At 37.8% G+C, this 16519-nt stretch overlaps 1 protein-coding gene across 2 annotated transcripts in view; it reads right to left on the bottom strand.

Moving 5' to 3' along the window:
* The window catches only part of LOC110448977 (protein PTHB1-like), a 74901-nt gene that overhangs the window by 57803 nt on the left and 579 nt on the right, over window positions 1–16519 (bottom strand). Inside the window, exons 2-10 of one of the 2 annotated variants that reach the window (XM_021495530.1) lie at window positions 14940–15098; window positions 13438–13597; window positions 12279–12343; window positions 11752–11865; window positions 10991–11165; window positions 7946–8024; window positions 6205–6231; window positions 4038–4128; window positions 3194–3289 (exon numbers count right to left, since the gene is read on the bottom strand). In XM_021495530.1, the coding sequence (XP_021351205.1) occupies window positions 3194–3289; window positions 4038–4128; window positions 6205–6231; window positions 7946–8024; window positions 10991–11165; window positions 11752–11865; window positions 12279–12343; window positions 13438–13597; window positions 14940–15051 (919 nt within the window). In that variant the 5' untranslated portion in view covers window positions 15052–15098. The remainder of the gene's footprint in view (window positions 1–3193; window positions 3290–4037; window positions 4129–6204; window positions 6232–7945; window positions 8025–10990; window positions 11166–11751; window positions 11866–12278; window positions 12344–13437; window positions 13598–14939; window positions 15099–16519) is intronic. The other variant, XM_021495531.1, reaches the window with a different exon arrangement.

Here is a 16519-nt window from a genome sequence, read left to right as displayed (position 1 = left end):
AGAGGGCCTGTATCGCTCACCTGGATGTCTAAGCAATCATGGCAAAATATTCTCCAAATGAGATCCAAGGGAATATGCCAGACCCCAATGCCAATTCTTGTAGTATGTCTGTATTAGATTTTTCATGCCCAGCAATTTAATGTATGGTTATGGGGTGGGGATCTCAACTGTTTCCAAGCTGTGACTCAGAAACTAGATCCCTAGGGTTGTGGCCAGACCTCAGGATCAATTCTAATATCATGACTGCATTCGTCTCTTTTTGTCCAGCATTTGTCTTTATAGTCTGCGGGTGGGGATCTCAACCGTTTCAAAGTTATGACCCAGGGGTTAAGTCTGCAAGGGTGGGGAAGACCCTGGGGTCAATTCTAATATCATGACTGCATTCGTCTCTTTATGCCCAACAACTGTATATATAGTTTTGGGGTGGGGATCTTAATCATTTCGAAGTCTCCAAGGGTGGGGCAGACCCCAAGGCCATCCTGGAAGCATATGTGCATTCATCTCTTTATACTCAGCAATTGTATCTATGCATGGTTATAGGGTGGGAATCTCAACTGTTTCCAAGCTGTGACTTAAGAAACTAGGTCCCTAGGGGTTCAGTCAGACCCCAGGGTCTATTCTAATACCATGACTACTTTTGTCTCTTTATGCTAAGCATTTGTATATATAGTTCTGGAGTGGGGATCTCAACCGTTTCAAAGTTATGACCCAGGGACAATGTCTCAAAGGGTGGGGCCAGACCCTAGGCCATACTGGAAGCAAATGTGCATTCTTCTCTTTATACTCTACAATTTTGAATCCCTGCCTCTCATGAATGCTTCTGACCAAATATGATCGATATCCATGGCAAAATTCTAATGAAGTCGTTTAAAGCAATATAGCCAAATTGCCCACTTTTGGCCCCACCCCTCATCCCCCTGGGGGGTCAGCCCCAACATTTGTACAATTTTGAATCCCCACCACCTAGGGATGCTTCCAGTCAAATATGGTTGATATCCAGTGCATAGTTCTACAGAAGTCGTTTGAAGCAATATAGCCAAATTGCCCCCTTTTGGCCCCGCCCCTTAGCCCTGGGGGGTCAGCCCAACCATTTGTACAATTTTGAATCCCCACCACCTAGGGGTACTTCCAGTCAAATATGGTTGATATCCAGTGCATAGTTCTACAGAAGTCGTTTGTAGCAATATAGCCAAATTGCCCCCTTTTTACCCCGCCCCTCAGCCCCCTGGGGGGTCAGCCCCAACATTTGTACAATTTTGAATCTCCAGTACTTAGAGATACTTTCAGTCAAATATGGTTGATATCCATCTCTTTGTTCCAGAGAAGAAGTCGCTTATAGCAATATAATCAATTTGCCCCCTTTTAGCCCTGCCCTCAGCCCCCTTGGGGGTCAGCCCCACCATTTGTACAATTTTGAATCCCCACCACCTAGTGATGCTTCCAGTCAAATTTAGTTGAATTCCAATCAGTGGTTAAGAAGCTAAAATGCATTTCAAAACATCCGTAAGAAAGATTGAATTTGATGTATTTCTTCTTTTCTTTTTTATTTGAATCCACTTTCTGAAGTGGAGATTGGTTGTTTTTTTGCTTAAAGGGACATCACGTGAAAAGGCGTTTTTTTTTTAATGAATGTATGTATTTTATGCACTTCCACTTATGTTACCACGCTATCCCCATATTCATAGTCAGTTCCAGATGTCCAGTTTGACCACTTGAATTGTTCGGGAAAGCCCTGCTAAAAATAGCGTCGATAACGTCACCTGACTAGGCAGTAAACACAAGTGGTGCGAGCGAGATGAAACGGTTTCCAAAGAGGCCCCCAGAGAGGGGCCGTTAGGCAACTGGAACTTCTTACTGCACTATGAAACCAAGTTATATGATTTCTAAGTCCGTATTCAAACTTATTGAACAGTAGTTATTCATCATTAGAAGTTAATTGCACACTTGCCAATATTTAGAATTTAAATTTATTAAGCTTTAAACATAAATTTGTTGCCAATAAAATTAAACAAGGGATGGGGCACAAGATTTTACAATTTATCACAGCCTTCTCCCGTCATACATTTACAATTAAATGTCAACAATGATAATAGGCATAAACATAAAGTAGCTATATTTAAATATATATTGAATTTAGTACCGGAATTTGGCCGGTACAGATGGTACGTGGCTTAACACCTTCCCTACACCAAGGGACAAACCTTTCTGATTTTTTTTTTATATGTTGCCGGGGCAGAGGAGGCCGGGTATTCATATTAGTATTAATTTAAATCTTGCATGTAAAAACAAAAATAATCGTTTAATTCAGCAATATAATTAAATCATACCATTTTATTGAACCCGGTAATATTATAAATAATGTAAATCCACGGACTTCGATAACACGTATCTCGGTGACCCAGAAAATACGCCGTGGGCCATCACAACAGTTATCCCTTGGAGGGCCTCATGGAAAAATCAAACTAACCAGTCACTAATCCCTTCCTTTCGCATAAACCACTGTATAATTATAGAAACACAAAATAAACTCTCTCCAATACATGCCCATTAACATATTAAGTTCATCTGTGTTCAAACTCAGACAAAGATACTAGCGAGCTTAATAGTTTTAGAAATTAATTCATAACATAAACAGCGTTAGCATTTCTGTCGATTCCATTCAGCTTAACCGGCTATCCGGAAGAATACATGCACCGTACTAACTGCTACGGCAGTTATTTTCTCCTTTGAATACTGCCCACCTGCAATAATGATTCCGTAACGTACTCCTTGCGCTATCTTTTGACCATTTGGCAACTTTTCGTTTCGTAGCTGACACGGTACAACACTTTTCTTTCGCTTACTTCACACGGCCAGTCATTTTGTTTACAAAGAAATGGTGTGCTATGCGCATGCGCTAGTAGAGGGAAATCCCTGAACAAAACGTTGGTCAGACAGGTAGAAATACCGATGATTTTNTTTAAGGCTAGCTATTTCATCACTAGAATATATCAATTTCCACATGGTGTATTAACAGGTGATATTTTTGAATGGAATGGAAAACGATTTAGATGCATTAAAAACAATCCAGAAAATCTGAAATATTAAATATATGCTGATAAAAAGATTAAGGGAGATAACTCTAACACTGATCACAAATTTAACAAGTTAAGTGGCACACCACCTTAAGTTGATCATCTATTAGATAACTTACCTGAAGCATAAGGTAGGAAGCAACTTGGGTCACACTCCATCTTCTTCATAAATTTAAGTTTACCTGTTTCTGTTAAGCAAAATATATTCTTTTCTCCTGCAAATAAAACTCACATGTACAATATAAAGCAAAGACATCATTCAAGTCAGCAACACAAAATATATTGAAGAATTTAAACATATCTTGCTTTCTTAAATTACATTTTCTGATACCAATACTGTGTGACTGAAACTTCAACTTACCTCATACCAATATTACCATTCTATGAATTGCCTTATACAAAAATTACGAAATATGACTATTCAGGTGGATTTTGTTTTCAGGTAGAAAATCTTGTTGAAAGTACAAGACTGGCTTTACATGTCAAGGTACATCAAGAACATATAAGTATGTTTTAAAAATAACTTGCATCATAGACTTCATTTCACAACTTATTCCAATATTTATATCAACCACGATAGCTATCGCACATCGTTCGTTTCGTCCGTCTGTCGTGCACCTTGATGTGCGAACGTTAGGAATTACCCAGTATTTGTATTGTGCATACATCGTTCGCACACCGCACATCGTGTAACGTTGTGTGATCCCACAACTGTTCTTGTATTGTTGGTCTAGGAATTGCATGTCCCTAATACCAAAATTATTGGTCGATAACCAAGTTGATACCAATACATACTTGCCACCTCTCCCCATTTTGGAGGGAGAATTCCCGTTTGGGACCCTATAATTGACCATTTTCAACCAGTCAATTTGCTAAATTATTCCTATTTCTAACATCTTAAGATCTCTCCCCCATGGAAATTTTGAAAAGTTGGTAAGTATGCCAATATTGTGTATGACTTACCTAACACCAGTATTGTCTGCGGTGCATTTTGTTGGAACTGAGTCACAAAGATATCTACGGCCTGCTCTCCGATGTTAAAACACCAGTCATACTGAAAAGAACAATTCACACAAAAATATAAGATATCATGAAAATTCAACAACATTAATTTCAATAACTCGTGTGGTGAGCCATATAAATTATATATATAAATTCAAAGATCAATATTGTGTTTTAAGGTAACGTTAAAAGCACAATGGCAATAAAACAACATGCCAGTATTTAAAATAGAATATCAACCTTGTAAAATCTTTTTTTATTTTCTTTATTCTAACAACTTAAAACAATCTTTGGAAAAAAAAGAAATTCAATAAAACCCTGTTTATCAAATCAAGGACAAACTTGAGAAGATTTTCCTTATTCGTCATAAACATGAATACTGCAGCGTATTGTTTTATTGGGTAAACAATACACCTTATTTTGATGAATTTCAAGTTACTTGAGAATATGCTACATTTGGAAGTTCCTTATCTGATCAAAGCCAAATATCAATGGAATAGTGCATATAATTTAAAAACGCTTGTTTCTAGGTCTAAACTAGTTACTGCTCCTCATGTCAGGCATCTTCCATTACTTTCACTGTGGTTTAAACAATATCGAAAGCTGTGGATCTCAATTTAGGAAAAAAATGAAGAGGTTTATCATCTTTGATTGAACAAGTTACATATGACAATATATATATATATTTCATAGAATATATTTTATTCTATATATACACACTATTCATCTACAGGTTGAAATCATGCATGTATAGCAAAGTTTACACAGAAAGGCCTTAAACATTAAAATTATGCTTCTGGAAACTTTTCTAAAAAGGTCTACAGAAAAACAAATTTTCAAAAAACATTCATAAATTTTATACAATCAACCACTAGAGGCATCCATCATGCTCAGCATGCAATGAAAGAAAAACAGAACATCATACTCTTTGTTTTGTCATGCTGAAGTATCATAGTAGACAGTTCACAGAGAAAGAAATCTTAATTTCATTTTTTAAGAGAAACAGATTTTCAGGTAGGGTATTTTAGTAAAAAATTATAGAAAAATATTGTAATTTCTATCTATCTGATGCATATTAAACTCTGCCTGCTAATACATCAGTATGAATTATTCAATCTTCTTCAAGTCTTAAAAAGCAGCAAGCTATGAGAGTGATACATGTTTTCAAGAAACAGAGCTCCTTTTAAGAGATTGTATTACAGTGATTGTTTATGGTAAAGACGTACAGGAATACAAGATTCTATTCATCAAAGTTTGTATGGGCTTTATAGAGACCTATATATATATACCACAATGTCAGATCTAGCATCTAGAGCCGTGTATTTCAAGAGACATCATAGACATCATTGAAATTGTGGAGTTATTTGATATCTAGAACAATGCCAAGTAAATCTGGTCTAAACAATGGAAACATGTAAATTCACTTGCAAAAGAAATAAAACTTCAATTAAATTGATCAAAAGATTAAAAAGAACTGATTTGTCTAGAATTGTTGAAACTAATTTCTTTCTAAAATGCCAAGTGTGTAGAATAAACTCATTTAATTCTTCAAGGTTTTTATCATTAGAATAATATATTTCATTTAATGTAAGCAATCAAAACCTATTACAGATTATATTATAACTCAATTCCACCCCAAAAAAATACAATGAATTCATTATCAACTCAAATCAAGCGCTGTATATATAATATATAAATATCTATGTTAATATTAATGTAGCAAAGCATATTTAGCTTGAAATTCTGGAAGAAAAAATAGCATAAATGCTGATATAAATGTAAAAAGCAATTATTCATTTAAAAAATATTAGCACTAGCTATATACAATCTCAAACCAGACAGTCTGTATGTTAATTAGTTTGTATGAAGTTCAAATAGGGTTTACATAATGAGGAATACATCTGTCCTGAGTAAGGATATTTACTGACAGATGTAAGGGCCTCTTTCAATAATACTGTATTGTGCAAAGTAAAAATATTATTACAATTTCAGCAGATTTAATCCAGGACAGAAAATATTGATATCACTAAAATACTGTCATTTCTTCTAAATATCAAACATATGAGACATTAAAAGTTCAGGTTAATAAGTTTAGCTACAGAACACTACAGATTCTACTGAGCCATACCTCACATACAGTCCCGCGGCCAGACACCTTCAAAAGTTGAATTAATCATACATAACAAAGCAATCTTATTACAAAACGTCTTTATTTGAAACAGACAGGAAGATTCACTGGATAATTTATTTCAGTCACAGTTAAAAAGTTGATGCAAAAATCAATTATTCCGTAAAATTAGAAGTCACAAAGGATCTGAGGGAGTTAATGTTCCTAATGAATATATCTCGTTTTGTGTTTCATGAAATAAACTTCAGCAAGTCTCACTCAAGTCAGATGAGAAATGGCAAAGTGATCATATTTAGCTTCACATTTGTTGTGAATTTGCAACATCATCACAGAGTTCTGTGTGACAATGGAATTGTTACATGTGGCATATTAAGATGTATATGACTGTACTATCACACTACATAACATCCTCTGAGAATATCGTTGGAGTGGAGCAGTCTTAAAATAATACAGGGGTATACAGCTAACATGTGTCAGCAGATGAAACTTATTTCAAGACTATATGATAGAACCAGTGTTGTGAGACAAATCTGGCATTGCATTCTCTTCAACAAGATTTGACATTACAGCCCTAGATATTTTTGCTTACAGCCACAACAGGACACAAATGTTACGTTACAGCTATAGTCAAAGTGTACTTAGTTTAGTTTAAAATGCTGTTGTACCATAAATTAAGACCTCATATACCTTCGATTCCATCACAGCCAATAAGGGTGATTTATATAAAAAAACAAAAGTTGTTTATTATTTTAAACAAACTGATTTTCTCATTGAGTTTTTGTCATAAATTTTTATGATACAGTCAGATTACAAGTAAATTGATTAACAGTAGGAATCATATTTCATTTCTTATAAACTAATGTCAGACAGAATTACAGAGGAGTCGAGGTGACACACAGACTTATGGTATTTACAAAAACAAGGTGTACAATGGCAACTGTATGTACTTTACAGAATTTTCAACAATCCTGCCCAGATGAGATCCACATGTGCTATGTCTGAACAAAATACAGCGCTGAAGCCATTAGTCAATACATTCAATGATATAAACGCAAATGACTATTTTTTTCATGCAATAAAAATTAATTTGTATCAACAATGCAAGATGCTGGAGAACATGCATAGAGTCACTGATCCATTTGTTAAATACAAAAGTTGTAGATTATAAATGTTGGCCCCTCAAGCTGTATAGTACTTATAGACTATAACTGAAGGCCCTTCAAGCTGTATAGTACTTATAGACTATAACTGAAGGCCCTTCAAACTGTATAGTAGTTATAGACTATAACTGCAGGCCCTTCAAGCTGTACATTCAGCTTAAAACATTGGAAGAATTTCCTTCTCCTTACAGATCTAGAGTATTTAAAAATGTTTTGAAAATTATATTTAAACATTTTTTACCTCTTTCAGTTCAATTAAAATTAACTGAAGATGTTTGCATTTGATCTAAACAATGAAGTTCCTATTGTTGTAAATGAAAGAAAAAGTGTATCAAATCAACCAATGTGGTGTTCCCTTCTCAGCCAATGAAAACTTTGAGGTGCAAAACATCAGGATTTTTTTCACTGAAATCGGCATGAAAAATTCTTTTTTTTCAAATTCAATTATTAACGAATTTTTAACTCCTGTTAACTATTTTATGCTACAATATTGTAATTTCAATTAGAACTAAGATAAAGAATCAGGTTCAGTTCCCTGTAATCCATTCAATACAGAATTATTATCACAGTTCTACACTTACATTCACTCGTTTCCCAGACTTCATACTTTGAGATTCTTCTTTCGTCTTGGAATCTGTTGCTACAGCCAAGACCTGATATCTGTTGGCAAAATAAGAACAATCCTTATATATCTAAACTTAACATTTATAAGCTTATCTTAATTCACATTATTTCTGTGGTTTTGTGTTCATTATTTATCCCTTGAAAAATTAAACACCCCCCTCCTCCCCCTAGAAAAAAAGGAACAATAGTTCTGTTTTTATCAATAACACATTCTTCTATGGGCTGTTCCACTTTTTATTTATGGGGGAGGTGGCATGCACCTGTAATGATATACATTATGGGTATTGGATTAAAACTAGATCTGCCAACCATTGAGGAGACTTACTGTGTAGCCGTGAGGAGACTTACTGTGTAGCCGTGAGGAGACTTACTGTATAGCAAGTGGAAACTTACTGTATAGCTGTGAGGAGACTTACTGTGTAGCCCTGTGGAGACTTACTGTGTAGCCCTGTGGAGACTTACTGTATAGCTGTGAGGAGACTTACTGCATAGCCGTGAGGAGACTTACTGTATAGCTGTGAGGAGACTTACTGCATAGCCGTGAGGAGACTTACTGTATAGCCGTGGGAGACTTACTGTATAGCTGTGAGGAGACTTACTGTATAGCCGTGAGAGACTTACTGTGTAGCCGTGAGAGACTTACTGTATAGCCGTGAGGAGACTTACTGTATAACCGTGAGGAGACTTACTGTATAGCCGTGAGGAGACTTACAGTATAGCGGTGAGGAGACTTACTGTGTAGACCTGTGGAGACTTACTGTACAGCCGTGAGGAGACTTACTGTGTAGCCGTGGGGAGACTTACTGTATAGCCGTGAGAGACTTACTGTATAGCCGTGAGAGACTTCCTGTATAGCCGTGAGAGACTTACTGTATAGCCGTGAGGGGACTTACTGTATAGCTGTGAGGAAACTTACTGTATAGCCGTGAGGAGACTTACTGTATAGCTGTGAGGAGACTTACTGTATAGCCGTGAGGAGACTTACTGTATAGCCATGAGGAGACTTACTGTATAGCTGTGAGGAGACTTACTGTGTAGCGGTGAGAGACTTACTGTATAGCCGTGAGGAGACTTACTGTGTAGCCGTGAGGAGACTTACTGTATAGCGGTGAGGAGACTTACTGTGTAGCCGTGAGGAGACTTACTGTATAGCCGTGAGGAGACTTACTGTATAGCCGTGAGGAGACTTAATGTGTAGCCGTGAGAGACTTACTGTATAGCCTTGAGGAGACTTACTGTGTAGCCGTGAGGAGACTTACTGTATAGCCGTGAGAGACTTACTGTATAGCCGTGAGGAGACTTACTGTATAGCCGTGAGGAGACTTACTGTGTAGCCATGAGAGACTTACTGTATAGCCGTGAGGAGACTTACTGTGTATCCGTGAGGAGACTTACTGTATAGCCGTGAGGAGACTTACTGTATAGCTGTGAGGAGAGTTACTGTGTAGCCAAGAGGAGACTTACTGTATAGCCCTGTGGAGACTTACTGTGTAGCCCTGAGGAGACTTACTGTATAGCCGTGAGAGACTTACTGTGTAGCCGTGAGAGACTTACTGTATAGCTGTGAGGAGACTTACTGTGTAGCCAAGAGGAGACTTACTGTATAGCCCTGTGGAGACTTACTGTGTAGCCCTGTGGAGACTTACTGTAAAGCCGTGAGGAGACTTACTGTATAGCTGTGAGGAGACTTACTGTATAGCCGTGAGGAGACTTACTGTATAGCCGTGAGGAGACTTGCCGTATAGCCGTGAGAGACTTACTGTATAGCCGTGAGGAGACTTACTGTATAGCCGTGAGTAGACTTACTGTATAGCCGTGAGGAGACTTGCCGTATAGCCGAGAGAGACTTACTGTATAGCCGTGAGGAGACGTACTGTATAGCCGTGAGGAGACTTACTGTATAGCGGGGAGGAGACTTACTGTATAGCTGTGAGGAGACTTACTGTGTAGCCGTGAGGAGACTTACTGTATAGCAAGTGGAAACTTACTGTATAGCTGTGAGGAGACTTACTGCGTAGCTGTGAGGAGACTTACTGTATAGCCATGAGGAGACTTACTGTATAGCCCTGTGGAGACTTACTGTGTAGGCCTGTGGAGACTTACTGTATAGCCGTGAGGAGACTTCCCGTATAGCCTTGAGAGACTTACTGTATAGCCGTGAGGAGACTTACTGTGTATCCGTGAGGAGACTTACTGTATAGCCGTGAGGAGACTTCCCGTATAGCCTTGAGAGACTTACTGTATAGCCGTGAGGAGACGTACTGTATAGCCGTGAGGAGACTTACTGTATAGAGGAGACTTACTGTATAGCCGTGAGAGACTTACTGTGTAGCCGTGAGAGACTTACTGTATAGCTGTGAGGAGACTTAATGTGTAGCCGTGAGAGACTTACTGTATAGCCGTGAGGAGGCTTACTGTATAGCGGTGAGGAGACTTACTGTGTAGCGGTGAGGAGACTTACTGTATAGCCGTGAGAGACTTACTGTGTAGCCGTGAGAGACTTACTGTATAGCTGTGAGGAGACTTACTGAGTAGCCGTGAGGAGACTTACTGTGTAGCCCTGTGGAGACTTCCTGTATAGCTGTGAGGAGACTTACTGTATAGCCGTGAGAGACTTACTGTATAGCCGTGAGAGACTTACTGTGTAGCCGTGAGAGACTTACTGTATAGCCGTGAGTAGACTTACTGTATAGCCGTGAGGAGACTTGCCGTATAGCCGTGAGAGACTTACTGTATAGCCGTGAGTAGACTTACTGTATAGCTGTGAGGAGACTTACATAGCCGTGAGGAGACTTACTGTATAGCCGTGAGGAGACTTCCCGTATAGCCTTGAGAGACTTACTGTATAGCCGTGAGGAGACTTACGGTATAGCCGTGAGGAGACTTACTGTATAGCTGTGAGGAGACTTACTGTGTAGCCGTGAGGAGACTTACTGTATAGCGGTGAGGAGACTTACTGTATAGCTGTGAGGAGACTTACTGTATAGCTGTGAGAAACTTACTTATAACACTCTAACTGCCAGGACGATGATGCAGTGACAAAACTGTCCAGTTTAGGAATGTATTTAATAGGTCCAGGTAGCAGTGCTCCTGGTAGGAAACGACTAAACGAGAAACTCTCCTGTTCAAAGATGGACACTGTTCCATCCATGGATTGCACACATATAAAGTCTTTGCCTGAAATGAAAAACAAAAAGAACAAAATTCAATGTAATTATATGTAAGGGAATAATAATGATAATACCAATTCAAGGTTTTTATATACTGCTTTATCACAACCTAGTTCGTAGATTGTCTCAAAGCAGTTTACAAATTATTATCTGTGGAATGACAGAAATCAGAAGATAAATCACTGAAAATTTGTTTGGTGAAAGATATTTGTTTTTTTCTATTTAATTTGTCCTGAACTTGAAAATTCAACTCTATCTTTTCCATTAATCATTGCATGCCACGGTACTTGTAGAAGATGCTTTGGACAGATTGACTAAAGTAAATAACAGATTAAATGACCTGTACATGTACTGTATACCAGGAAATTGTTGCCCAGTCAAACTGTCAGCATTCGCCCATGAGATCAATTTTCGTCCTGTGTTAATTTCGCCCTTCCTATTTTATTACTATGTTTATCATGTTGTTTACTTATATTCATTGTAATGATAAATTTGCCATCATTGCGGAGGGACAAAAGTAAACTGCAGCAGAAGATGTCCCTGTTTACAGTATGTCCATCACTGGAACCTTTAGTTTGTGATAATCTCCCTACCTCTCACTGATCCAAAGGGACCGTAACAGAAGTTAAAGGCCGCTCTCTGAAGGCTGTGTTCATACGTCTTTTTCAGCTGATACTGACGACCATGGTCGACAGCCCCCGGCATCACTACAAAATCAACATTTACATGAGTACTACAACATATCACTTCTGTGCTTTATCATTTATTTTTGATCATAGCTTCAACATAACTATCATGTGCATTAGTGTGCAAAAACAAAACAAAAGAAAACGTTCAGTTAGACTTCAAATCATCCTTTCACTGGAATTTTATATCTCAAGAGACTTTTTCTGGATTTTTACATCACTATTTTAATAACACTTTTTTTCCAAAACCAGTGAATTATTCATATACAATTTACTTTTATATTCCCTTTCATATTCCTTCCCATTACTTCCTGGATTACCAGATATAAACTAAGGTTAACTTTACCAATTTGAATTCCAGAGACAATTCTCAAATTCTATAAATGAACCCAAAAGTCTAGGTCACAAATTAACATTAATTTTCCGTTACTTACCAGACACACTGTACACTGCCAACTTTCTGGAGTGTAACACAGCGAGGTGGAGGAGATCGGAGCCCCTGTAACATAAGATTACAAATCCTGTAATATTTCCAAATAAGAATAGTTATTTTTGGTAAATATTTTAAAATTTAATTTAGATCATTAAAGATAAATCTTCCAAAGCTTAATTCCAATAACTGGCCCTAAATATTCATCTTAGTATGATGACCATTACTTATCTAATTCTTGAGACTCGCCTACAATGTTCTATTAACAAGAGTATCAGTGGAACTGATGTATGCTCCCCGAAAACAATTTTATTGGAGGCTTTTCCTGTTTGTGAATTTTGCATTTAGTTAGATTTGTGACACATATTGGTAAACATATGTTGAAATAGGGAGTTTGGAAGAAGAAATATAATGTTTTAACACACACACATGTATATGTGTCCGATATTTTAGCAAAGGGCAATAACTCTATTATTAAGGGGCTGCAGACCCTGAATATGGTACCCTGCACATCACCTTAGTGTGACTTATGTTCACACAAAGATTCATGATCCTAGCTTAACTGTACACAAAGTTATGGTCCAGACACGACATTATAGGAAAGGGCAATAACTCTGTAATGAAGGGGTTGTGGGCCCTGAATTTGGTACCGTGCACATTGCCTTAGTGTGACTGATCTTCACACAAAGATTCATAATCCGACCTTAACTGTACACAAAGTTATGGTCCAGACACGACATTATAGGAAAGGGCAATAACTCTGTAGTTAAGGGGTTGTGGGCCCTGAATTTGGTACAGTGCACATGTACTACATCATCTTAGTAAGACTGATGTACACTACACACCAAGTTTCATGATCCTTCCTTAAATGCGGGCAAAGCTATGCTCCGTAAACGACAAGGGCAACAACTTCGTATATGAGGGGTTGTTGGCCCTAAATTTTCATCTTAGTATAAGTGATGTACACTCCAAGTTTCATGATCCTAGCAATGTGGGTAAACTTATGCTCCGGACACGAATAGGGGAATGGACAGAAGGAAGGAAGATGAACGGACAAACCAGCAACTATATGCTCCCCCGGAAAATTTTGGGGAGCGTAATAACATGCTTGCTACGATGTTATTAGTGAGACCAAGAACAGTGTCAACATTGTAAGAACGTACGAGGCAAAGACTCCTGCCTCCACTTGTAGAATCGGGTTAGGTAGGGATGACTCCAGTAGTACGTCTTCTGGTCGGTAGCCTGACCATCCATCTTCCTGTTTGGTGGGGCGGGGGTTGTACACACGCAGAATTCCCTGGTAGCTACCTGTGACAATTTTGTCTGAAAAAAATGCAGAATGATAATGATTTTATTATGATATCAAAGGTCTCAAGCAAGTCTTAGACATGCAAAGCTGTAAATTATCAGCTACTTTAAGAGTCGGAAAAAGAAACCAAATGACTGAAGTAGTGCAGTTTTTGTTTACGTATGCAATTTCATTCACTTAAATTTTTCCATCTCTCCCACAATGCAAATCAAAAATACTGATCTGCTGATCCCCATGAAATATTGAATATCATCACTCCCTAGAACATGGCTTAAAAGAAACAGGAAAATGACAAAGGATTATATAAGAAAATGAGGAGGCAAGGTAGTCTAATGGTAGGATGCCGGGCTCGTGACTGAAGGGTTGCGGGTTCGAGCCAGGGCACGGCACCGTGTTGTATCTTTGAGCAAGATAGTTTACTCCCCTTAATTGTTCCAGTCTACTCAGCTGTAAATGAGTATGTGGTTGGGTAGTTCTAGAATTGTTGAATGCTAGCTGTGAGCGCCACAATGGCAGCTCCGGCTGTATGCTCCCCAGGGAGTTGAGAAAGATGTTGGCTGGTTGCAAAGGCCCTATAACCACAGATAATAATTTGTGCACGTTTGAGATGACCTACGAACTAGGGTGTGATAAAGCGGTATATAAGAACCTCCAATTATTATTATAATAAAATAACCACTTCCACTTAAGTCATTTCACATCGGTCAGAAAGTTTGTTTGTTTGTTACGTCCTTTTAACCTCATTTAAGGTTGAGCTAGGTTTTGGACAATGGTGGTCAGAAGGTATTTCCTTTTTCATACTGATTTAGCTTACCTTTTGTTAGCATCTTTAAAAGAGACTAAATATTAAAACAATTAATAAATGTGGGTTTTTTTTCACAGGAAAGGTAGTGATAGATATTTATTGCCAAAGAGGTAGGGCTGCAACAATTTATCATATCGTATTGTCATACTTTCTTGTGTATCGTTTCAAATTGTTTTGTTTGCCTGTATCCCGATACATTAATAGTAATCAAATTATCAATCTATTTTTATCAAACTCTAAAAAAGTGTACTTATATTTATTGAATCCTTCACTAAAGATGTGGTCTACTGTGCAGTTATACCCAGAAGTACTAAAAATTATACAAAAATATATTTTGAAAGTATTTAATAATGAAATCTATGACAAAACTCGATTAAATTACACTTAATCATTATAAAGTTGACCTACTAAGCAGATATTTGTATCATGATATGTATCGTATCATAAGCATCGCACTGTATCGTGAGGTATGCGATAGTTGCAGCCCTACTTAGAAGCACTATTTTTTATAAGTTTAAGAATACATTACACATCTGACTAACAACACCCACCGAGTCCATCTGACCCGTTATCAATGTTAGCCACGCAGAGGCAGCCAGATCCGAACTCTTCAGCTTCTCCCACCGAGGTGGACCACCAGTCTCGCGCCTTGAACAGCGACATCCTGGGTGTGGTGGAACTCTTCTGCGGACAGTCTTTTTGAATTTCACCTGAAATAAAAAGAACCAACTTGAATAGGTGTTGTGATCAAAAATTATTTGAAAAAAAAAAAGATTAAAATAGTTGTGTTTTACGTCCTTTTAACAGCTATGGTCATTTTAGGATGTGCGAGGATTGTTGATCTATATTTACATTATAAAGGGTGTGAAACTGAGAATAAGAAAAATAAGAATGTATAGAAAAAGGACGACAGACAAAGAAAGACAAAAAGAAAACAAAGATGAGTGGCAGAGAGGTAGAGAGCGGACAGAAAAGACTGCCAGAAGGAAAAAGGACATGACATGCAACCAGAAACAGCTACACATTCACCCGCTCAGCATTTACATGTCTGAACTGGGTAGCCTATGCAGATATAGTACATTGTGCTGCTAGATCTGTGTAGTGTGCAAGATTACTTCAATATTGTTCAGTTACAAAAAGTTTTAGTTTTAAAATAAACTGTGTTCTTTATATCCCTGACACCACAAGGAAGGAGAGTATGTAGTGTATGTGCTTCCACCAGGGACAGACGAAACATACCACTCCATAAACTGAGCAAAACAGAAATTCCCTGGTGCAGTTAGAAGATGATCATATGTACAATTAAAACCTGCCACATACACTCGCTACTCCTACTCTTTTTTAGATATGATGTCTGTCTTTAAACACCTCTAGTCTACAACCTATGCTAGGATCAAGCTCCCAGTCACCACAGGGAAGGTCATTTCAGACCCCATCTATAGCAGGAAATTGAGCACTGAGCTTACACAAGGAACGGACCCAGGGACCCCCAGCTTCCTAGTCAGCTGCTCTATATTTCTTTAGTTGAGCTTAAGGGAAATTTCAATTCCTTCTAGCCTGAAAATAGAAGGGGAACATAACAAAAATCTGAAAAAAATAACACCACCCCCAAATTGTTTTTCTTGTTTAAATTTTAAACATGTTTGCCCTTAATTGTAAACCACAAATCCATCAGACTATAATATAAGGTAGCCTGAGTTTCCTCTGGCCCAGACTTCCACATTTTCATAAAATTGTGCTCTCTGGCCCCACACCAGACATCTATCAATCAAAATGTCTAAGTCTGGTGTCAGGGCCAGAGGAAACTTGGGCTATACCCACGGTACAAGGTAATTATATATAAAGACTGAAACGTCTTTTGTCTTTTCAGAGTGAAAGATTTTGTTGTAGCTGAATTGGTCGCGGTTTTTTGAAAGAAGCTCAGTCAGTAAGGCTGTCTCTTGTTCAGAAATTCCAATTCTAGATTGATTGATTGGCAGGTTTTATTTATAATACACATACATGAATATACTTTTCATATTGGAATGAGATAAATGATTCGCAAGACTGGCAATAAAATAGTAACAACTGCGAAAATACACCAAAGGTTGTAGGCAGATAATTAAATTATTGGAAGAACAAACCGAGGGGG

The sequence above is a fragment of the Mizuhopecten yessoensis genome, unplaced genomic scaffold (genome assembly GCF_002113885.1).
Source record: "Mizuhopecten yessoensis strain PY_sf001 unplaced genomic scaffold, ASM211388v2 scaffold4411, whole genome shotgun sequence".
Taxonomy (NCBI): domain Eukaryota; kingdom Metazoa; phylum Mollusca; class Bivalvia; order Pectinida; family Pectinidae; genus Mizuhopecten; species Mizuhopecten yessoensis.
Note: the sequence above shows the minus strand (reverse complement) of the source record. Positions and strands in the feature narration are given on the sequence as shown.